The sequence below is a fragment of the Pan troglodytes genome, chromosome 1 (assembly GCF_028858775.2).
Source record: "Pan troglodytes isolate AG18354 chromosome 1, NHGRI_mPanTro3-v2.0_pri, whole genome shotgun sequence".
Lineage (NCBI taxonomy): Eukaryota > Metazoa > Chordata > Mammalia > Primates > Hominidae > Pan > Pan troglodytes.
In genome coordinates, this window is record NC_072398.2 from 113,751,068 (window position 1) to 113,775,537 (window position 24,470).

At 41.1% G+C, this 24,470-nt stretch overlaps 1 protein-coding gene and 1 pseudogene across 9 annotated transcripts in view; both read right to left on the minus strand.

The window, feature by feature from the left end:
* The window catches only part of CD58 (CD58 molecule), a 120,281-nt gene that overhangs the window by 70,137 nt on the left and 25,674 nt on the right, over nucleotides 1-24,470 (minus strand). For all 9 annotated transcript variants that reach the window (XR_010157056.1, XR_010157059.1, XR_010157061.1 and 6 more), the window contains exons 2-3: nucleotides 20,858-21,151; nucleotides 12,507-12,770 (exon numbers count right to left, since the gene is read on the minus strand). Coding sequence is in view for 6 of the 9 variants with exons in the window: in XM_063810862.1 (XP_063666932.1) it covers nucleotides 12,507-12,770; nucleotides 20,858-21,151 (558 nt within the window). In the remaining 3 variants the exon portion in view is untranslated. The remainder of the gene's footprint in view (nucleotides 1-12,506; nucleotides 12,771-20,857; nucleotides 21,152-24,470) is intronic.
* Nucleotides 8,629-10,971, minus strand: LOC457154 (nucleosome assembly protein 1-like 4 pseudogene; annotated as a pseudogene).

Here is a 24,470-nt window from a genome sequence, read left to right on the forward strand (position 1 = left end):
AAAAGGCACAAATATATTTACTGCAGCCTTACTTAATATACCATAAGGCAAAAACAACCTAAGTTGTTTTCACAGCAGCTCCTTGTTTTCACAAAAAACTGTGGTATGTTCACAAGGTAAACTCTATCCAGCTATTGAAAATCCAAAATCAGAGTACACAATGCACTGCTAAAGGACTGGGGAGGGGTCACTAAGAACAAATGTGACATGGATATGGGAAAGGAGGGGAAAGGAAGGGAGAGGAGGAAGAGAGAGAGAAAATGAATGAATAAATGAGAATAAGGATATGATCACACTTTCCTTTTATTAGGAACACAGGTGTGTTGGAGCAAATAGGCAGTCACCTATTGGTCAGATTTGAGAAGACCCTGGCCAGAAACTGCTAGGTGCCCCCGAACATCATTTTCCCTTCTTTAGTAGCAAAATTCAGATATTCTTTGGCAATAATACTCCCCAAGTAGTGTTTGTATACTTCCTTCAGGTGGCATACGATGCCTGGTTGCTTTTCTTTTCATGATGTCAGTGCCACTGAAGATCATTGTCTAGAGCCATAATTTCATCAAGGGTTTGCAAAGTGGTTTAGTCTATCATTCCTTCTTTACTAACTACAATCTTCACATAAAGATAAACTGCCCCTCATCAACAATGTGGTTACTCTGAGGTTCAATTTATATAGGAAAAGCAGCATTTGATTATTATCTTTCTTTATCGTTTTTCAAAATAATGAGTTAGCTCCCAAGCATTCTCTAGAAATGACCAATTAGTTTTTAAATTTGGTTTTAGTACATTATGAACTCATGAACTGAGCACAACTGATGTGTTTCAATCTACTGAAGTTGTTATTCTTATTGATGTTCCAATTGTCTTATTTTTGGCCAGAGGGAACCTCTTCAGAGTGGCTCCTGAGTCCTGTTGGTACCATCATGTTAAGTCTTTTTGATAGCTTTCTTGTTATGTGGTAAAATAAGATACTCAAGGCTTATTTTAATGCATTCCATGCCCCAGGTATGGAATCAGCCAACTGTCCCAAAGGCCCTAGTTCATTTTCATGGGAAATGATAATTAGGTACCATAATCTGGGTGAAGGTGGCCAATCATCCTGGTTTTCCTGAAACTGAAGAGTTTCCTGGGATGTGAAATTCGGGTGCTGAAACTGGGAAGTCTGGGCACACCAGGTAACACTGGTCACTCAAATCTGGGTCCAAGAACCAAGAAGCATGCAAATTGCTACAGGACTGGCTCTTGTTTCTAGACATTTCAATGGACAGAACCAGGAAATACACGATTTTCTAAGAGACAAAATACATTAATGGGTCATGCTGGCATTTTGCTGAACCCTATTAAGCTGCCAAGATTCAATGGTTTTTGACTAGAGAAACAGCAGTTTCATATGGTTCAAATTAATACATTTAAATAAATCCAGGGCTACAATTTTTACTTAACCTAATCAATTTACAGCTGAATCTCCTTTCTTTCATGCCAAACATCCCAATATTCAATAACAACAATATAAATATTCATTTGCATTTTCCTGCAATACATACTCAACAGTAACCAAATACCAGTATTACTGCTAACTACATAATTACTTAAAACATTACAATTTTTTTTCTTTGTAGTTCTTTTTATCCTTAGAATGCAGCCCCTTGAAATATGCACCCAAATTACTATGTTTTGAAAACACTTGGAATGGTTCCTCTATTTGGGGTTATTCCACAAACTTGATTCATGGCTTAGTACGTTAGCTTCACTTGGCTTTAAATATTTTGAGTTTCAGGTTCACAACAAAACTGAGCAGAAGTTACAGAAAGTTTGTACATACATCCTGCCCCTACACATGCATAGCCTCCCCATTATCAATATCCCTCACCAGAGTGGTACATTTTTTAGAATTAATGAAACCATTCTGATACATCATTATCATTAAAAAATCCACACTTTACATTAGCATTCAGTTGTACATTCTGTGGGTTTGGACAAACGTATAATAACATCGTTACAGTATCATACAGAGTATTTTCACTGCCCCCAAACTCCTCTGTGTTCCACCTATTCATATCCCCTGCCAACTACTAATCTTTTTACAGTCTCCACAGTTTTGCCTTTTCCAGAATGTCACATAGGTAAAATTTAAATAGCATGTAGCCTGTTCAGATTGGATTCTTTGACTTATAATATGCATTTAAGTTTCCTCCATGTCTTTTCATGGCTTGATAGTTCTTTTCAGTGCTGAATAATATTCTATTGTCTGTATGTACCACAGTTTATTTGTCCATTCACTTACTGAAGGACATCTTGGTTGCTTCCAAGTTTTGACAATTATTAATAAAGATGCTATAACCATCCATGTGAAGGTTTTTATGTCAACATAAGTTTTTAATGCCTTCGGGTAAATAGCAAGAAGCATGACAATTGTGTTGAATGGTAAGAGTACATACAGTTTTGTAAGAAACTGCCAAACTGTCTTCCAAAGTGGCTGTACCGTTTTGCATTCCCACCTGCAATGAATGAGAGTTGCTCCACATCCTCACTGGCATTTGGTCCTGTCAGTGTTCTAGATTTTGGCCAGTGTGATAGGCGTGAAGTGGTATTTCATTGTTGTCTTAGTTTCCATTTCCCTGTTGCCTGTTGACATAGGACATGCCTAGCTAATTTTTGTATTTTTACAAAATAGAAAATAGTAGAAATGGGGTTTCCCCATGTTGGCCAGGCTGGTCTTGAACTCCTGACCTCAGGTGATCCGCCTGCCTCGGCCTCCCAAAGTGCTGGGATTACAGGTGTGAGCCACCGCACCCAGCCCAGGAGTATCTTTTTATATCCCTATTTGCCATCTGTATACCTTCCTTGGAGAAGTGTGTGATGAGGTCTTTGACTCATTTTTTAATTGGGTTGTTTGTGTTTTTCTTGTTGAGTTTTAAGAGTTTTTTGTATATTTTGGATAACAGTCTTTTATCAGATGTGTCTTTTGCAAATATTTTCTCCCAGTCTGTGGCTTGGCTTCTCATTCTCTTGAAATTGTCTTTCATAGAGCAATGTTTTTAATTTTAATGAAGTACAGCTTACCAATTCTTTCTTTCATGAATCATGTCTTTGGTGTTGTATCTAAAAAGTCATCATATCCAAAGTTATCTAGGTTTTCTCTTATGTTTTAGGAGTCTTATGGTTTTGCATTTTACATTTAGATCTATGGTCCATTTTGAGTAAAATTTTGTGAAGGGCATAAGGTCTGTGTTTAGATTCATTTTTTTGCATGTGGATGTCCAGTTGTTACAGCACTATTTGTTGAAAAGATCATCTTTGCTCCATTGTATTGCCTTTGCTCCTTTGTCAAAGATCAGTTGACCATATTTATGTTGGTTTATTTCTGGGCTCTCTATTCCAATTCACTGATCTATTTGTCTTTTATTTTTCCACCAGTACCACACTATGTTGACTACTGTAGCTTTATAGTAAGTCTTGAAGTTGAGTAGTATCAGTCCTACAATTTTGTTCTCCTTCAATATTTTGCTGGCTATTCTGGTCTTTTGCCTGCCCATTTAACCTTAAAATCAGTTTGTTGATATCCACAAATGACTTCTGATATTTTGCTTGGGATTGCACTGAATTTATAGAGTAAATTGGAAATAACTGACATCTTCACAATAAGGAGTCTTCCTATCTATGAACATAGAATATCTCTCCATTTATTTAGTTCTTCTTTGATTTTCTTCATCAGTTTTGTTGATTTTCTCATATAAATCTGGTACATATTTTGCTATTGTACCTAAGTATTGCATTTTTGGGGTGCTAAGGTAAATGGTGTTGTGTTTTAAACTTCAAATTCCACTTGTTCATTGCTGTTATAGAAAAGTGATTGACTTTTGTATATTAACTTTGTATGCTACAAATGTGCTATAGTTTTTTATTAGTTCCAGGAGGTTTTTGGTCAATTCGTTTGGATTGTATACATAGATATTCATGTCATCTGAGAACTAAAACAATTTTCTTTCTTTCTTCTCATCTGTATAACTTTTATTTCCTTTTCTTGTCTTACGGCATTAGTGCTTATAGTACAATATTGAAAAGGAGTGGTGAGAAGAACATTATTTCCTTGTTCTTGGTCTTAGTTGGAAAGCTTCAAGTTTCTCACCATTACAGATGATGTTAGCTGCAGGGTTTTTTGTAGGCATTTGTTAACAAGTTGAAAAAGTTTCCCCTTTATTCCTAGTTTACTGAGAGTTTTTATCATAAATTGATGTTGGATTTTGTCAAATGCTTTTTCTGTATCTATTGGTATGATCATGTGATTTTTCTTTCATAGTCTGTCAATGTGATGGATTACATTAATTGATTTTCATATGTTGAACCTGCCTTGCACACCTGAGATAAATACCACTTAGTCATGATGTATAATTCTTTCTATATGCTGTTGGATCCAATTTGCTAATATTTTGTTTAAGGTTTCTACATGTATGTTCATGAGAAATATTTGTCTTAATTTTCTTTTCTTGTATTGTTCTTTGGTTTTAGCACAAGAATAATGCTGGCCTCATAAAATGAATTGGAAAGTATGCCCTCTGCTTCTATCTTCTAAAAGAGATTATAGAGAATTAGTATTTCTTCCTTAAATATCTGGTAGAATTCACCAATGAACCCATCTGAACCTGGTGCTTTCTGTTTTGGAAGATTATTAATTACTGATCTGATTTATTTAAACTGCCAGGCTGAAGTGATCCTCCCACCTCAGTCTCCCAAGTAGCTAGGACTACAGACACATGCCACAACACCTCAGTAACTTTTTAATTTTTAGTAGAGATATGGTCTCCCTATGTTGCCCAGGCTGGTCTCGAACTCTCAGCCTCAAGCAATCCTCCTGTCTTGGCCTCACAAAGTGTTGGGACTATAGGCATAAGCCACTGCACGCAGCGTTCTTTCTCAATTTTTAAAAGCAGAGTGCACATTCTTAATCACTATTCTTCCCAGTGGAAAGTCATAAAAGTCACAAGAGACCAACTTAAATCAGTCCAAAAATCCTCCTACTTCTGTTTCTGCCTGTTACATTTCATCTGGTTCAAACTTTGTTCAAATATTCTTAACATTCTTTATCTCAGTCTACATAATATTATTTCCTATGTTGCATTTCTTTCCTTCTTCTCCTTTTTCCTACTTCCGCATATTTTTGTGTTTCTATGATGAATTTTTCCAATTTCTCCCTTTTTTCTTAGGAGTAAGATCAAAGGGTGTTTTTTTGAGGCTCTACCTTCAGTGACTTACTCCCTGCAGGTAACATAATGTCCACACAGCTATGAAAGAAAGATCATCTAGTTGAACTCAGAACAATGTTTGTTCTACATAACTTCAGGTCGGAACTGAACAATGTTTCTTTTATGTTCTTGGTCCATAAATGTGGACAATAGTTGGAAACTGGTACTCTAGAGAATATCCTCTTGCCTACCCCTTCAAAAAATGTGCTCTTTCTCTAGGCTCCCATTTAGAGTTCTGTGTCAATGTGGAGGGTGTTACAATCATCCTACTTCTTCCCAGCAGTTATCCAAAAGAGAATGGTGAAGTGCACTGGGTTTCTTTACCTGGAAATAGCCTTTGACTCTCAAAGGTACTCAGATTTTATTTTCCTCTTTCACAGCCAAATATATAACTGGCCTATTGGACTACCCCTCTTCTTACTTAAAGCCCAGGAATCTGGTTCCTACCCTCATCTATTCACAAGGTCTGTCAACAATGACCTCCTAAGTGCCAAATCCACAACCTCTTCTACATTGTCCTCCTTAAACCATTGGCTGTATATAATGTTATACCAAATGTCCTCTCTTGAAACTCTTCCTGTATCCTGAATAACAACTAGCAGTTTTATAGTGACTGACTAACCACCAATACTCTTTCCCACATGCTAGTTTATTTAATTTCCTCAGCCCTTGTAAAGTAAGTATTATTATCCCCCACATTCACACTGCCAGTAAGCAATGAAATCAGGTCTAGGACCTAGGTTTTCTTGCTCCCAATCCCATGTTCTCTTCTATCCAGAATTTTCTCCTGCCCTCAACTTCTCAATTTTCTAATCTGTATAAGTCTGTCTATATTCACGTGCTGCCATAAACCAGCTTTCTGACCTTGAGGTCTCTGAACATCTGTAGCATGGGCATAAAACCTCCATGCTATCTACTCTGACCGCAGATAAGGAGATAAGGAGGAGCAAAATGTAGGAGCATGACACAAAGGCAAGAAATAATTGCTCACTAGCTTTCTTTCCATCTCCCAATGCCTTGGAGCTGCAATTTTCAAATGGTTAACCAATGGAAGTAAATTCCAAATTCCAGATTATAATTCTCCATCTCTGAGTCATCTTCTTACTTTTACTTCCCAGTACAGTGGGGAAGACACAGTGCTTTGAGTTCAGATGGAGTTGGATGTCAAATCCTGGCTTTGCTCTTAATAAATGTGTATATTTGGTCAAGTTATTTAACCTCACTGTGCCTCAGATTCCTCCTTTATAAATACCCACACCACTGGGTTGTTGTGTGGATTAAATGTGACACATTTATGTAAATCATTTACAGGAGTTTGTTGTGGAGCAGGCCTTCAGTAAGTATTAGTTCATTCCCCCAGTACAATACGAGGTGGACAAGAACTCTGTCCTCAATCTTAACTGTCTCTAAAATTCTCGTTTAGATTGTGTTTAACTAGTTAGTAACCCCATCGCCCCATTTCTGGGTTGCAGTGATGGTATGACAGCAGATGTCATGACTAAAATGACGACAAACCACAAAAAGGTCCTACTAGACAAAATGTTACAAGAAACATGAGATAATGAGGTAAAAAATTAAGTTACATTTGACCAATATCTACTATGTATATCTATATGGTATGGGTTTCTCTAGCTCATTCGTATGAATAAATCAAAGAAAACTTTAAAATTTGATTTATTTTGAAATGTATAGAGAGTCAGGATGGTATCATACAAAAACACTCTGGAATTCAAAGACCTAAATTTTAATTCTATCTCCAATACTTAAGTGACCCTGGGCAAGTCACCCCACCTGGTTGACCCTGTCTCCTCATTCTTTTTTTTTTTTTTTTTGAGACGGAATCTCACTCTGTCACCCAGGCTGGAGTGCAGTGGTGTGGTCTCAGCTCACTGCCAGCTCCACCTCCCGGGTTCATGCCATTCTCCTGCCTCAGCCTCCCGAGTAGCTGGGACTACAGGTTACAGGTGCCCACCAACACACCCGACTAATTTTTTGTATTTTTAGTACAGACGGGGTTTCACCATGTTAGCCAGGATGGTCTTGATCTCCTGACCTCGTGATCCACCCGCCTCAGCCTCCCAAAGTGTTGGGATTACAGGTGTGAGCCATCGCACCCGGCTACCTGTCTCCTCATTCTTAAAAGGTAAGTAACAACTGTCTGGCCAATCTAAAATGATAGTGGTGAGGAGCAAATGAGGCATTTATTTGAAGGGTTTGCTAAAGGAGAGCAGGCTAGTCAATGTGAGTTAGTTTGCTTCACTGATAAAGCATTGGAAAGTTTAGATGAGAAATCAAAACCTGAAAAAGTAAGATCTAGTATTTAACTGTTATACTTTCATGGATTTGTATCTATTATGATGCATGTGGTTCCACACAAAAGCATTCAAAAATCATCTCAGAAAAAAAAAAAAAAAAGACCCTAGACTGTTACTGTTCAAAAGAACCATTAAGATCATTAAGTTCAGCTCCTGGTTTGCATTTTAAAAGGAGAAGGTCCTCCAATATTTGGTTAACAGAAACCAGGGTCAGAAGCCCAGACATATGTCTCAGATGTCAACACTACTCCAGGATTTAAACCTAAGACCTATCAAGCAACATTCCTCAAACTTTCAAAATCTATTGTATATATGTGAACTATCAATTTGGAAGAAAATGTAAAAGAAGGATAAATCACCATTATTTAATAATTAAAAGAATTTTTTCAAATTAATAGTACTTATTTCAAATCAATAAGAGGAATATCATTCCTCTTATGATCTTTTACCAGACTATCTACAGGGAAAGTAATCTTACTTTCAGTAAGAGTAATTTTACTTTGTGTCTTCAAATTCTAATGGCAAACATAAAGTTAAACATAAAGTTTTGCAAGGGCAAAACCTTTAAAAATCCCCTAAAATATTCCATGTAATTCTATAGAGGGATCTTACTCAGAAATTATTTCCTTCAAGTATTTTGTCTCTTGGAACACTTAAAACTTTTCAAGATTTCAACTTGCTTGCTCTGTCTATATGTGGTCATCTTCTTCCCCCTTGTCAGTTAGATGCAGCACACATATACCAAAACGCAAAAGCACACTGGTTTTATTTTTTGTTGTTCCCATTATAAAGCAACTATCTGCTTTTACAACAAATTGCATTTCCATATCGTATGCCTTGGGTATTATGTAACACTCAAAAGGTGGAATTAATAAAGGAATGTTTGCTCCAAGCTTAACTATTTTAACTTTGCAGCTCATTTTAAAAACTTCTTGCAATTGTGTGACTTGTACAAACAGTGCTCCTTTGAGTGACACCTCTGTGGGTTTGATCTTTTCTCTGTCTTCAAAAATCAAATCTATCAGTTATAAATTGGGACTCATTTGCACTTTTTCTTTTTTTTTTCTCCGTGTTTCATAACTTTAATAGAATATTCTAACTATTATGTACAAATTGAAAACACTGTATTCAGTTATAAATGTGTTCTAAGGTTAGGCTGAGCACTCTCTACAGGCCTGGTCAGCGTGGACAAGGCCATCCCCGGCTGCCACAGAGCGCTGTCACCCACTTGGAAACCCCACTCACCAGCCACCAACCGGTCACACCAACCAGGACCTTCAGACAGGATGAATGGCGGGGCCCAGCAATGGGACTACTGAGAAAGCAGGACTTGACGCTCATATGCTCAAATGAAACGCAGGACTTCCCAGCCCAGCCCCTCACTGGAGAACACTGCCGAATCCCAACTCCGGCAGCAGGGCGGTGGCTGTGTCACGAGGACAGGCTCGCGTCTTCAGCCCTGGTGGCAGGAAGCAGTGTTTCTTCCGCACAGCCCTTGCTCCTGCTAGGAAGTGGCACATCTTCCTGCTCAGGTCACCAGGGTGGTTCAGAAATGGCAAGGACAAGCGACAGCAAAAGGCCGCAGTCCTCACAGGCAAGAAGGGATAAATAAATATGAGGTGACCCGTGGCAGCTCTCGCCTGAGCTGGTGTGCCACAACCCTGACCCAACCCTTAAAAAAGAAGATCAAAAAGCAACATCCTAAGGAGAATACGGCCCTACTCTACACAGCCCTTCTGAGATGATTAGCATACAGCAGGTGATGCAGGCTGCACACTCAGCAGATTAAGCAGCTGAAAACAGAGAGTGGGTTTCTTCAAATGAAAGGAAAGAAGTCAGTCCAACTGCAGGAGTGGTAGGAGAGGTTCTAGATCCCTGGAACCTCATCATCAGACCTCGGCCCTTTTAGCCAAGTGATCCCCACCCCATCCCACCCCACCCCAATGGGGTCTATGGGGCCCTCCCACAGGAAAGGGCCCAGGCAAGTCCAGAGCTACAGGCACCAAGGCTGCAGAGGGTATTGGACAAAACCTCCTGTTTCTGAAATGCATTTCAGTTGCCACTGTACACATTAAGCAAAATAATAAGGAAAAAGGAAAAGTGAAAGTGAAAATCATGCACTTGAAAACGATTAGATGGAGTAAGCGCTGTCGACGGGATTGTGCCGCATGCGGCAAAGACTGAGGCCTCCCCCTACAGGCCCGGAGTCGCGACAGCCGGTCTGCCAGGTGCCCACCTCCACTTCCTACTGCTGCTTGCATTCCGCCGGCTGGCTGGGTTCCTTGTTGGGATTAATTTCCACCTCATCCTCATCTTCTCCCTCCTCGTCACCTTCTAATTCGTCCTCTTCTTCACCTTCGTCAAAATTGTCATCATCCTTTAAGGCCTCCCCAGCGAAGTACAGCACAGCCTGTAGTCCGCTCACGGAAAAAGTGTCCAATTTCAAAATCAGAGGCTAATACGAATTCAGAATCTTTATCCAGTGATTCTCTGTCCCCAGATGCTTTCAGTGGATTGAAGAAGTTGAAAAATGACTCGTTGGATACTTGTTTGGTAATTGTTCTAACAGTGCCTGGACCCTTACGCTTCTGCTTCTTCTTGATGGTTTTGACAGTAACATTCTTTCCTTTCTTCCAGTCAATAGTACACCCGTCGCAGTCCATGATCTCAGGACCTGCAAATGAAAAGGGATCAGCCTTATCTGGTTCTGATTTCATCTTGCAGGTTTTTGTCAGGACTGAGTTGGCAAAGCAGTCGTTGGGTTGAAAGTGGAACTCTTAATATGAAAGACATAGGCTGTCCAGGGTCAGAAAACTTCACTTTAATATCCTGCAGGTATTTCAAGATTGGTTCATCATATTCCTGGACTAATTCACTTAGCATATCTACATTTCTAAAGATGGTAAACCAGAACTCTGGAATTCCTTTGGGATTTGGCTCTTCAGCTGTTGCTGCTGCTTTTTCTGTTATGACTACTTTATTTTTCCTGTCTCCAGCCAATTTCTCCTCCTCTTCATTTTCACGGTGCCATTCTGATTCCATATCAGATGTTGGTTCAACATCACCGGTGATAACTTCTCTCGTCAAAGAGAGGCTGGTATAATGCTGCATATTTTCTTTCCAAGTCATGAACTTCTTCACAGAACTTGGCTTCTATATGAGCGCATCTCACCTGAATTTGTTTCAGTGCATTAATTCTTCTTTTTACTGCTTTAGGTAAAGTTTCGATGTAGCTGGAAGGGGTGTGAGGGGCATTGTCAAGTCGCTCCTGTAAAGCTGCCAAAACTCCAGGATTCTGCATCACCTGATCCGTGAGCTTTTCCGTCTTACTTGCATTTTTAGCAGCTTCCACGAAATCTGAAGGAACCCCATCTGAAAAACTGTTATCTGCCATCTGAATGTTCTTATCCCCTTGTCTGGTAAACCAAGTCCCGTGAGTAACTAGGCTAAGGCACTCAGGCCAGTCCTCGGGGAGCACACGCCGCCCATCTGGCTCGCACCGCACAGCTCCCAACAGCTAAGATGCAATGCCAAGGACTTTCTTCCCCATCAGACATGCCCTCGTCCACACGAAACTTACAGTCAAAACCCCAGTTAGCCCAGCCTGACCCCACAGATGCTCACGATGACCATCGCCCTATGGAAAAACTCAAATTCCTAAACATCTAATAAAGAGGTCCTGGACGTCTCCACCTTAAAAACGGGAAGCCTGAACGCTCCTCCGGGTGCGCCGCGGCCCTCCGGGTACGCGGGGCTGGCTGGGCTAGCGGGAGATTTGAGCTGCCGGCCCCCTCTCGCCGCCCTCTACGCCTCCTCCGCTGGGCCGCCGCCGAGGAAGCGGCCCGCAGCGCAGAACAAAGCGACTTGACCTTCAGGGCAGTGGGCGGCAGGGCAGGGGCGCACCGGGTGCTGGGAGGGGCCGCTCCAGGCCCCAAGCCCCAGGCCCGCCGCGGCGGCGCTGCCCACCCTGACGAGGACGTCTACTTTTTCTTGAAAAATGTCTTTCCTTTCCCAAAAGTGACTCTGCTTTGTCTGAAAATAATATAACTTTAATGGCTTTAAGTTATTGTTTGAAAGGGTTCAGAAAAGACAATAAATGGGAGACTTAGAATGGCTCATCAGTTAAAATCTAAGTTTCTTATATTTCTTGTATTTGCTAATTTCCCTTATCTGTTTCAGCTGCTTGTTCAGAAAAATTTCATTCATAGACTCACCTTATCCCAGCCCTAGAGACTCATATTCTCTATTTGCCCTGGAATCCTGTTCACTATTTACAATTATATTATTCTGAATAATAGTATTTACTATTTTCGTCTCTTCTTTTATATTTTAATAAACCACTTTCAAGTCACTGACCTTTTTGTTTGTTAAACTGGGGATATAATGTAAAAAACAGATAATAAAAATTACAAATGTAAATAATACTAAAACAACATTAGAAAATCATAGCCAAGACAGATTGTCATGATATTAACTTAGTGTTAGGTCTAAGGAAACATATCAAACGCATGTTCCTGTAGTAGATATGTAACCTTTCAGAACATAATGATATTATAACAATATTATAAAGCAGCATTGTGAATAGTTAAAACCATGGGCTCTAGAGCCAGATAGCCTCTACTCAAAGCCAGGTTCTGCCACTTACTAGCTGTTACCTTGAGCAAACAACTTAAACTCTCTCTCTGTTGGTTTCTCACCAGGAAACAGGGATAAGTACTAGTACACAACTTATAGGTTGTATGAGGATTGATGTGAAGATTGAATTAATTAACATATGTATTAGAATGGTGCTCAACACAGAAAGTGCTAAATAATGTTAGCTTTGTATCTATAATGGGGTTTCTGTTAAAAATTGTAACTTGTTTTACATTTCAAAATTGTGAACCTTGTGTTAGTCACCACATCTGTGGTCTGAAAGCCTCCATGACACATTTAGTTATTTACTCACCGCTGCTTGGGATACAGGTTGTCAAACTGATTGATGATGTTTTATTAAATAATGGATTGCTAAGAGTACACTGTATTTTTTGTGGAAGATCATTTTCCATCTTAAAATATATACTGGTTGAGTTACGTTTACATTGCTCCATAGGACAATCCCATGAGTATATTATAAGTCCTCGATGGCTGTTGTAATGCTCCGGTATCATGCATTGGACTTCAATGCTTCCATTAGTCAATGCACAAGTTAGTGTAGGAGATGGAAGAGACTCTGGAAAAAAAAGTGTAATTTTAGTACAGAAAATAGTAATATTTAGACTTATCATCTGCAAATTTATGAAGAGCTCGCAACCTCCTTACGAGCTTGAAAGGATGAGCAGACAAACTCCTTGAGCATCAAGGAGCGAGAATTCTTTCTTTTGCTAGGTCAGATCTACCTGTTCAAATTTAACAGAATAAATTCAGACCCTGATATGGTTTGGCTCTGGGTCCTCACCCAAATCTCATCTTGAATTGTAATTCCCATGTGTCGAGAGAGGGACCTGGTGGGAGGTGATTGTACCATGGAGGATGGTTTCCCCATGCTATTCTCGTGATAGAGAGTGAGTTCTCATGACATCTGTTGGTTTAAAAGTGTGTGGCAGTTCTCTCTCTCTCCTGCTGCCTTGTGAAAAAAAGTGCTTGCTTCTCCTTCGCCTTCTGCCATGATTGTAAGTTTCCCGAGGCCTCCCCAGCCATGTGGAACTGTGAGTCAATTAAACCTCTTTTCTTTATAAATTACCCAGTTTCAGGTAGTTCTTTATAGCAGTGTGAAAACAGACCAATACAGGCCCCAAATCCCTTATCCTCAATTCTTAAATCAAAAAATCTCTGAAGCCAAAAGAGTCTTCACAAGTTGGTAGCAAAATCGTTTAGCTGCAAATCCTGACCTGACCTGAATTAACACAAGGATTTGAGTCTTTCTCACTCACTTCAAATATTCATTATCGTTTCACCACAAAAATATTCCTGTGCTTGGCAGGACACAGTGGCTCATGGCTATACTCCCAGCACTTTGGGAGGCTGAGGCAGGAGGATGGCTTGAGGCCAGGAGTTCAAGACCAGCCTGGGCAACATAGCAAGACCCTGTCTTTATAAAAAGTTTAAAGATTAGCCAGCCATGATGGCTCCTGCCTGTAGTCTCAGCTACTTGGAACTGCTTGAACCAAGGAATCTGAAGCTGCAGTGAGTTATGATTGTGCCAGTGCACTCTAGCTCACTACACACAGTGGGCTATGATTGCATCAGACTGAGACCTTGTCTTTAAATATATAGGAATGAAGTAAATACTTGTTCCTATGCTTGACCCATAGGGTGCTCCCCATAATTAATTGGGGTGCTTAATATGCAGAGGAAATACTTTGTATTACCTTTCCAAAATGTAAACAAAAATTTTAATTCCATAACACATCTGACTCAAAGCATTTTGTGAAAGGAAAGTCCATAATACATCTGACTCAACACATTTTGTGAAAGGTGGAGCTACACAGAGCCTTGTCGGGCCCTGCCTATTGGTTGGGCTGGACCTGTTAACAGGCAGTCAGGGCGCAGCATGTGTCACAGACCTGCCTGTCCAGAGGCCTCGCTCCCACCCTTCTTCTAGGAAGTGCCTCCTATTGGCTAAGGCATCATGGACCTACAAGGATGAGTTAAGACACTAACATGTCACATTCTGCCATTGTTGCCCTTTAAAAGCCTCAAGGCTAATTACTTTGTCCTATGAGTCATTTATTTGTTAATTCATATGCCTTCTTGCGTCTCAGCTACCCTCCAGCAATTAATCATAAGAGGCTTGAGGAAACATGCAAAAACATATGTAATATACAACAATGGTCATGGTAGCACTGGGATAATAAAGTATTGATACATTATAAACGTCTAATAAAAAGAGCATTTAAGTAAATTTAGGTTCACCAAGATAATGGAATACTATGTTGTCATTTAAAATGATGTTTTCTAAGACAAGTTAATGCTTATGCTCCAATTATAATCTGAAAAATAAAAGCATTTAATGGTTCCCCCATCTTCTCCTCCTCCTGAATTCCTTCTCGCTCAGTTAAATAAAGTACCCAGCCTGCCTTGGTAGAAACCAGAGTCACACACTGACTTCCCTTTCTACTTGGGGCTTCCTAGTTTTTAAGTTTAATCTAGCTCACACAAGTCCTTACATACTTCCTTAAGATTTTCTTTAATTAAAAAGACTTTTAATCATCTTTTAAGCAGTGGAATTTCTCAGAATTAAATCTTCAGTGGCAATCCAATCCAATGGATAAGAAGTTGCTCTAGTTGACTCAAAATTGAAAGCCTAGAGCCCTGCTCTCCTAACTTCCTCTGGTCCCTTTTGCCCACCCCACCCCATAGCAGCCCTCAGGGGACTTCCAAGGAACATGCATCCCCAGAATAGTTCAAAAATGCCTGTTCTCAGTATTTCATATACTTATGCCTGCCTCTGTAACTAGGCTGGGCATTTCTCAGGGGCAGAAAACCAAGCTTTCTACCTCCTTAGAAATGGTCCTTTGAAGCATTTCTCAAATTTTAAGGTGCCTAAGAATCACCAAGGGTGCTTGTTAAAAATACAGATTCCTGAGCCCCACCATCCCAGGTGCTTCTGATGAGTGTGGCCTGTTTGTTCTGTTGCAGATTCTAATGTATTGATCTAGCTCTGCCAATGTCTAGTCTTTCATCCAGCACTTTCTGAACTGAACAGAGGTGCATCATCAGCCCCAGAGACTGTGTATCTTTGGAGGGCAAAGACTAGGTATGACTCACCTTTCAACCACAGCACATGACATAATGCAAGGCACACAGATGGCTCCTCACAAGCAGTACTGGACAGATGGGGAGACAGATGGATAGAAGGATAGATTCAGAGAGACAGTCTTCAAATAAAATGTAAATTCTTCTACCAGCTATCTCCAAAGAGGTACAGTATGGTGTTTAGCATGGACTCAGAAGCCCAGCTGCCTGAGTGCATATCCCAGCTTCATGACTAAGAGCCATTTGACATTGGGCAAGTTACTTAAATCACCTTGTGTCTAGGTTTCCTCCTCTCTACAATAAGGACACAAATAGTACTTACTCTATCAGACTGTAATGAGATTAAATGAGTTAACACAGATAATAATCAATATATGAATTAACATGTAGTGCCTGCACAGAGTAAGTATTTAACAAATGCTAGCTGTAATAGAGCACACGGCCATTGGCTGTGAGTTTCCAACTCCAGGAAGCCAAGGCTCCCCAGAGGGTATGTGATATGATGAGAAGAGTCACTGAGTAGGAGTTGGGAGGTTTGATCAAGCCTTAGCCTTGGCCTGCTGTGTGACCTGGGGCCACAGTCCTTTTAGGAGCTGGAAGAGTTTTAAGAAAGCATCCATCCAGGTCTCTTGTTCTACATACAGAGAAACGGACTCCTAAACTGTCTTATTTTCATCTGTGAAAGGGAATGCTGTATCAGCTCACTGTAAAGGTCAAACAGAATATGACTGAGTTCCACATGCAGGGTTTGTAAAAAAGAAAAGAAAAGAAAAGAAAAAAAACAGAATATGAAAGTAATTTGAGGGGAAACATGAAGAAGCGTTAGTATTATCTTCTAAGTTGCTAGAACTCCCTTGACTATGTAGAAGCTCTTTCTGGCTATCTCATTACACAACAGTTGCCAGATGGCAAACGTAGAAGTGCCTTTCCAACTCATCTAAAAGTGTGCAAGCCTTTCTGCAACACCTAGATCACAGTTTCTACACCTCAGATCTTTTCCTTCTATAAATCTTTCATATTTTCTTGCTGCCCGTGGGACTTACCACAGCTGTATCTAACAAATATTCGTTATACCTCTACTTTAAGCAGCATTAAACTGGCAAGAAATGTGCCTACTTCCTCCCTAAGACAATTAGTCAATTTATAATTAATGAATTGAGTTCACTGCTGTGTAAAAAATGAGAATTTCTTACACATATCTGATGACATTTTATAGAAATATGTGTATATTTTCACGAATTTTAGTAAAGGTCAAGTATCAATCTAGCCCAGTTAAGGACAGGGCAGTTAATTCTACTTACATAAAAATCATCATCTGAGATGTAATGAAGGTCCATAAAAAGATGGGAAAGGACTAATAAACCTCAGAAGTAGAAATTTTAAGGGGACTTTTGGGTATGGAGGAAAGCCAGATCTCAATGTACACACAGAAGGAAGTGGATGCCCTGAATTTAGGAAGTGCCAGGAAATCCCCCTGTCCAAAATATGCTCGCTGGAAGTCTCCTATTAGGTCTGGTGTCTCTAGAAGATTACCAGGTTACTAAAACAAGTGTTAACATTACCTCAAGGAAGTATGACTTCCTCTTTTCTTAAAAAAAAAAAAAAAAAAAAAAGTATGACCAATCATTTTATCATGCAGATGTGAAACCTAGAGTCATCTTATGTCTTTTTACAACCAAAACCTACATCTTGCAGACTCTTTCTTGGACCCTCTATCTACCTGGATGATAGTAGCTTCTAACTTGACATCTCCTCTCTTTAATCCATCATAAGTATGCACCATCACATTAATCTTCCAAAAATGTATTTTATCAAGTCACTTCCTTGCTCCAGTATAGGACACAATGGCTCCCCACTGCTACAAGCTGATGTCCAGACTCTCAAACCAGGACTTTAAGTCCCACACTCAATACTATCAATATCACTGCCTCCTGATCAAAACTCACCTCCCCTGTACTTTACTCCTCTGCAGGCTTCCTAAGGTCTATCCAGTTGGTCTGACTAACAAAACCATACCTTTGCTGAGGTGCCATAGAATATTTTATTTAATTAATTTATTTAGCTAGTTATTTTGAGGCAGGGTCTTGGTCTGTCACCCAGACTGGAGTGCAGAGGTGCAATCATGGCTCACTGCAGCCTCAGCCTCCTGGGCTCAAGGGATCCTCCCACCTCAGCCTCTTGAGTAGCTGGGACTACAGGCATGCACCACCATGCCTGGTTAATTATTTTATTTTTGTAGAGATGGAGTCTTGCTACGTTGCCTAGGCTGGTCTTGAACTACTGGGCTTAAGCAACCCTCCCTCCTCAGCCTCACAAAGTGCTGGGATTATAGCCTTGAGCCACAATGCCCGGCCTAGAATATTTTAAATTAAATTATTTTAAAACAGTTCATCAAGTTTAAGAGGAGAAATTTATTCAAATGTTTTGAATTAGTTTTACAAACTCTATAAAAAGGGCTCTTAAAATGTGTGATCTAAATTCTGACTCAATCCTCTTGTTTGTTGGCCCTATCTATAAATTATCAGATCCCCAATGTCCATGTTTCAAAGATTCTACTTTTTCAAGGAAATCTTCTAAGAGGATACTTTGACATCTTAGCAAGCTGTATTTGTCTAAATAGAGTCCACAGGGGTCAGACCTCACATAGCCTTGCAAGTCGCTTTACACATTTTAGCTTTAACAGAGTTAGATGGGGCCATTAGAAAGTTCCACACAGATGAGTGACATGATCTGACTTCTGTTTTAAAAAGCTCATTCTGGTAGAACCAATACAACTTCCTGGTAGAGTGAATGTGGTATTCAAGAAAAAGAGAGGTATCAAGGATGACATCCCGGTTTCAGACTGACCAGCTGAAAGGATGGGGCTGCCATTAACCAAAAGGGAAAAGATTTGGGGAGGAGCAGCAGGTTTTAAGGGGAAGATAATGAGCTTACTTTTGGACTTGCGATATTTGAAAGGCCAATTAGATATCTGACTGGAGAGGTACACTGGGCAGTCAGGTATACACATAAGGAGCTCGGCGGGGTACTCTGGGCTAGAGCTCTAGATCTGTACATTATTAGCATTGAGATGATATTTAAAGCCCTGACATGGGATGAGCTCACCCACTGGCTATGAATGCAGACAGAAAAGGAAAGAGACCCAAGGCTTAAGCCTTGATGTTTCCAGTGTTAAGAGGTTGGGGAAACAAGGAAACTAGCAAAAGAAGCTGAAAAGGAATAGTCAGTGTGTTAGAAAGAAATGTGAAGCCAGGCACAGTGGCTCACACCTGTAATCCCAACACTTTGGGAGGCCAAGGCAGGTGGATCACCTGAGGTCAGGAGTTCAAGACCAGCCTGACCAACATGGTGAAACCCCATCTCTACTAAAAATACAAAATTAGCCAGGCATGGTGGTGCATGCCTGTAATCTCAACTGTTCAGGAGGCTGAGGCAGAAGATTCGCTTGAACCCGGGAGGCATAAGTTGCAGTGAGCTGAGATCACGCCATTGCATTCCAGCCTGGGCAACAAGGGCGAAACCCCCTCTCAAGAAAAAAAGAGAAAGAAACATGAATACGGTGGTATCCTGGATGTCAAGTGAAGACAGTACTTGGAGGAGGGAGTGATCAGCTATGTCAAAAGCTGCCGAGAAGTCAAGAATGACATGGACTGAGAATGAACCACTGGATTTATTAACAAGGAGGTCTAGAGGAGTTTTGGCATAGCAGTGCAGATGAAAGCCTATTTGGAGTGGGTTAAAAGTGAATATAAGGGATCAGAATAAGTGAATATGGACAACTTCTTCAAGGAGATTTTCTATAAAGTGAAGACAGCAGGTGGTGGTGGCTGGAGGGGTACAGGGATCATGAGAAAGTTTTAATGACAGTATATATGTATGCCACTTAAAATGAACCATCAACTTATGGGGGAAATTCTCATCAGGAGAGAGTGGGTAGAAGCACTAGGGTGATATTCCTGAGGATGGCAAGAGGAGGTGGGATCCAGGGCACACGTGGAAAGTTTAACTTCAGGTGAGAACTCAGAAAGTCCATTCATATCAGGAGAGAAAGCAGGGCCTACAGGCTCAGGTATGGGTAGGAAGGTAGGCAGGTGGTGAGAGCTTGTGGAAATTGCCCTCTGATTGCTTATTCTCCTTAGTGAAATAAGAAGCAAAGCCTTCAGCTGAAGAGTCAGTCTAGAGAAGGAGGTATTCAAGATTTGAGGAGAGAAAAAGTAACTGCTAGGAGAGTGGGTAAGTGAACAGGCTAGGAAATACCAGACTTAATTGAGGTAAGTGATTAGAGAAATTAAAAGTGCAGGACTTCGTAGGGTGGTGTATTTTTCTGCAACCACATGGGTGTGAGCACAGAATAGGCAAAGCAGCGGACTTAATCTAGCTGTAATCTGGCCATGCGAGTATGACAAGCCAGCAAAGGAGCAAGGAAGCTAAGTGTGTCTGCAACGGACTGAGTCTAGTGAGTGACAACAGCACTCAGGCTGAGTAGGGAGGGCAGCAGGGACATCAGGTGTGTGAAGGACTGTCAGCATCAGCATCATCAAGGACAGGGCATGGTGGTCAGAGTGAGACACCTGACATTGAGGTAATGATGAGTTCTCGGTTACATCCATGGGTAGTGGGTAACGTAGAGGAAAAGATCCTTACAGGAGAGGCGATCAAGGACAATATTGAAAAAATTTTAATTTAAGTATTGCAACCACCAAGACACTAGGAATGTTAGAAACAATGAAAATGAGGCAGGCCTTAAAATGACCAAGAAACACTGGCATATGAGGCAGGGGCCTATACAAGACTGCAACACAAAAGGGGCTTTAGAGACCAGGGAGGAGTGTCAGTGAGAAGCAGGGAGAAATGTGTCCCCTCTCTCTAGTTTCAGTTTAAAATGGTGCAGGAGCTGGGTGTGGTGGCTCATGAGTGTAATCCCAGCACTTTGGGAGGCTGAGGCGGGTGGATCACCTGAGCTCAGGAGTTTGAGACCAGCCTGGCCAACACAGTGAAACACCGTCTCTACTAAAATACAAAAATTAGCTGGGCATGGTGGTGCGGGCCTGTAGTCCCAGCTACTTGGGAGGCTGAGACAGTAAAATCACTTTGAACCTGGGAGGCGGAGGTTGCAGTCAGCCAAGATCGTGCCACTGCACTCTGGCCTTGGTAACAGAGTGAGACTCCTTCTCAAAATAAATAAATTAATTAAATAAAATGGTGCAGGAGGAAAAACAATCTCCCCGCTGTGTGGGGAAGCAGGAACTTTATAGAGTAACATCTATCAGTGGAGCCCAAAGAGTTCTAAGCTAACTGCTGTCACTACATCTCTTTCCAAAACATTCCTAGTAAGACAACTGATACTGTTCTCCCCACCTTGGTTAGATTCCCTCCTCACCCAGAGGAATGACAAAGGAATTGAAAGTAGCTAGCTCCTCTATACCAGAAAAGGAGAAAACCCTGACAACAGGTAACATCTAATTCTTTTCTCACAGACCATTAATTTGTGCTAGTCTCTGAAAACAGACTAAAAAAATGGAAATTTGCCATTTTAAACAAATCAACTTATGGAATACTCACCAAGCACATAAAGAAAGAACTTCATGGTATCAGTAATATTTGGCGATTCCATTTCATACTCATCTTCATCTGATGATGTTAAGTTGTAGATAGTGAGGCTACCTGACACAGTGTCTAAATAAACCCTATTTTTAAAAGATGAGAAAGCTCTGAATTCAGAATTTTCCAGTTCTGCAACTTTATCTTTTTGTTTTTTCCATAGGACCTCTTTTAAAGGCACATTGCTTGGTACATGGAAAGTTACACTCCCATTCACAACGCCATATATTTGTTGGGGAAAACAGCTGATGAAACCTAGGAGAGAAAAAAAATTGGTTAGAAAAAACAACATGACTTTAGTGGCAGAAATTATTCATCAGGTACTTTTTGTGCTAAGCTGACAAACTGCTGACACAAAATACAGGAAGTAAGAACATGTTTGACCATGTAGAGCTTACTCTTTAATAGAAAACTGGGACCTGCATAAATCCAAGAAATGGACCCAACATTCATGGAGCACCAACCATCTGCCAGGTAGTACGGGCTGTGCTGGGAATATGGGGTTGTTCCAGGCCCTCCAGGAGCCTCACGTGTGGAGAAGACAGGGAGCAGGCTCTACATCAGGGGCTGCATGAGGGGAGCTGCCTGGTCTAGGGCCTCCCCAAGGAAGTCATGCTGGAACTGACATAACGTGCAAATCACTGAAGGATAAAAGGCAGTTAGGCCGCAGGGCTGGGTAGGTCAGTGGGTGGGGAGTGGAAGAAGAGATGATCATACAGATATATAGGAAGCAGCACCCCTAAAGGAAGGCCCTGAATGGAGAAAGAGCATGGTGTGCTTGAGGATACACACGTGATTCCTAACAGCTAGAATGAGGAGGGCAAGGGGTGGCTGGTAGGGAACAAGACAGACAAAGGCCAGCCCACAGCCTATGTGTGCTAAAGTAAGGAACGCTAAGGGTTTGGACTGATCCTAATGGAGAGGAAGCCACAGAAAGGTTTTTAACAAGACTGGCCTAACATAATTTAAGTGTCAGCAGGCTGACTGTCTTTAGAGTAGAGAGCAGCTGACAGGGGCCAGCACAGAGGCAGGGAAATTATAATGAAAGTCAATGCTGTAGCAATGAAGTCCGTGGACAGGACAGACCAGAGCAGGGTGTTTGTAGTGGGGACGGACAAGCGGACAGACTCAGGAGACGCTGGAGAGAGAAGTCAACAGGATTCAGTGATGAGGGTGGGGGAAGTGGATGGGACTGTCAGGTCTCCTTGGCTGACTGAGAGGCATCATTAACTGAGATCAGAAACAATGGCTGGGAAGCAAGTCGAGGGTGTGATGAAGATTAAGAACTCAGGGATTGGGTGCAGTGGTGGGTTGGAGCCAGGTCCACCTGCCCTCATGAGCCAATTGTTAGCATCTCTGCCCAGCCCTATTAGGGGACATCCAGTAACAGCACAGAAACTGACTAATGCTTCACATCAGAACCTCCATACCAATCTAGTTGTTAAACATTTATTAGAACCACAAGATTGGGATATTTTTGATACCCCAAAGTGGGTTTAAATGCATCTTGCTCTAGGACTTGTCTCTTGTTAAGAGAGAACAGCAGCTGGGTCCTGTGGTTCATGCCTGTAATTCCAGCATTTTGGGAGGCCAAGGTGGTTGGATTGCTTGAGTTCAGGAGTTCAAGACCAACCTGGGTAAAATGGCGAAACCCCATCTTTACGAAAAGTACAAAAAATTAGCTGGGCATGGCACACACCTGTGGTCCCCAGCTACTTGGGAGGCTGAAGAGGATTACTTGAAGCCATGAGGCAGAGATTGCAGTCAGCCATGATTGTGCCACTGCACTCCAGCCTGGGTGACAGAGTGAGACCTGTCTCAACAAACAAACAAAAAACTGCAGCTATTTTAAGTTAACATTAAAGAGCAATTAAAATTTGACTGAAGTTTTTGCCTAGTAGCAATTAGGGTAATTGAAATAATACAGGGGAAATCAAGAACACTGAATGACCAGTTGTAGACAACTGTGTTAGTAATTTCAGATAAGAAGCAAATATCACCCATTTGTTTATCTACAAGGACTTTTTAGAACCCATCTCCCTTAATTAAGGGGAACTGCCCTCAAAAACACACCAGCATCTTTCCATTGCTTTGCCGATTACGCATTATTTCTTCCACTCAACAGAGTATGTGGGAAGGCACAAGAAAAAGTACAGAATTCAAGGGGTGAGAGTCTACCACACACAATAGTGGAAACTCAAAAATGTCTTATAAATGTAAATGAAACAATGAGTGATAGAGGGCAGGGTGGTGGTGAAAGAGTAGGTATGAGATAAACTGCCATACCCTGGCGGCATGAAGATGTCTTTTGTCTTTCCCAGGGAGAGCTGATGTATCCTGGGCTTGAGAACAGTAGAAGAAAGTAGTCAGGAATGGAGCTAGTGGTGGAGGGAAGTGAGGGTAGAGAAAGGGGAGACTGCAGCTCAGAAGAAATCAAAGTACAGTTGACCCTTGAACAACATGGGTTTGAGCTGTGTGGGTCCACTTACATGTGGATTTTCTTCCGCCTCTGCCATCCCTGAGATAGCAAGACCAACCCCTCCTCCCCCTTAGCCTGCTTTAACGTGAAGATAATGAGGATGAAGACCTTTGATGATCCACTTTCACTTAGTAAGTATATTTTCTTCCTTATGCTTTTTTTTCTTTTTTAAATTTTTTTATTACTATTATCTCAATAGTTTTGGGGGAACAGGTGATGTTTGGTTACATGGATAAGTTTTTTTTTTTTTTTTGGATAAGTTATTTGGGTGTGATTTCTGAGATTCTGGTGTACACTGTACCCAGTGTGTAGTATTTTATCCCTCATCCCCATCCCACCCTTCTCCACAAGTCCCCAAAGTTCATTGTATCATTCTTATATAGCTTAGCTCCCACTTGTAAGTTAGAACATATGTTTGGTTTTCCATTCCTGAGTTACTTCACTTAGAATAATGGTCTCCAGTTCCATCCAGGTTGCTGTGAATGCCATTATTTTGTTCTTTTTTTTTTTTTTTTTTTCTCTGTCCCCAGGCTGGGGTGCAGTGGCGTGATCTCGGCTCACTAAAAGTTCCACCTCCCAGGCTCACGCCATTCTCCTGCCTCAGCCTCCTGAGTAGCTGGGACTACAGGCGCCCACCACCATGCCCACCTAATTTTTTTTTGTATTTTTAGTAGAGACGGGGTTTCACCATGTTAGCCAGGATGGTCTCGATCTCCTGACCTTGTGATCTGCCCGCCTCGGCCTCCCAAAGTGCTGGCATTACAGGCACGAGCCACCGCGCCTGGCCTATTATGTTCCTTTTTATGGCATATTCATATATATATCTACCACATTTTCTTTATCCACTCATTGATTGATGGGCATTTATGCTGATTCCATATTTTTGCAATTGCGAGTTGTGCCACTATAAAGATGTTGTGTGCAACATGTTGTGTGTTGTCTTTTTCATAAAATGACTTGTTTTCCTCTGGGTAGATACCCAGTAATGGGATTGCTGGATCAAATGGTAGTTCTACTTTTAGTTGTTTAAGAAATCTCCATAGTGGTTGTACTAGTTTACATTCCCACCAGCAGTGTACAGGTGTTCCCTTTTCA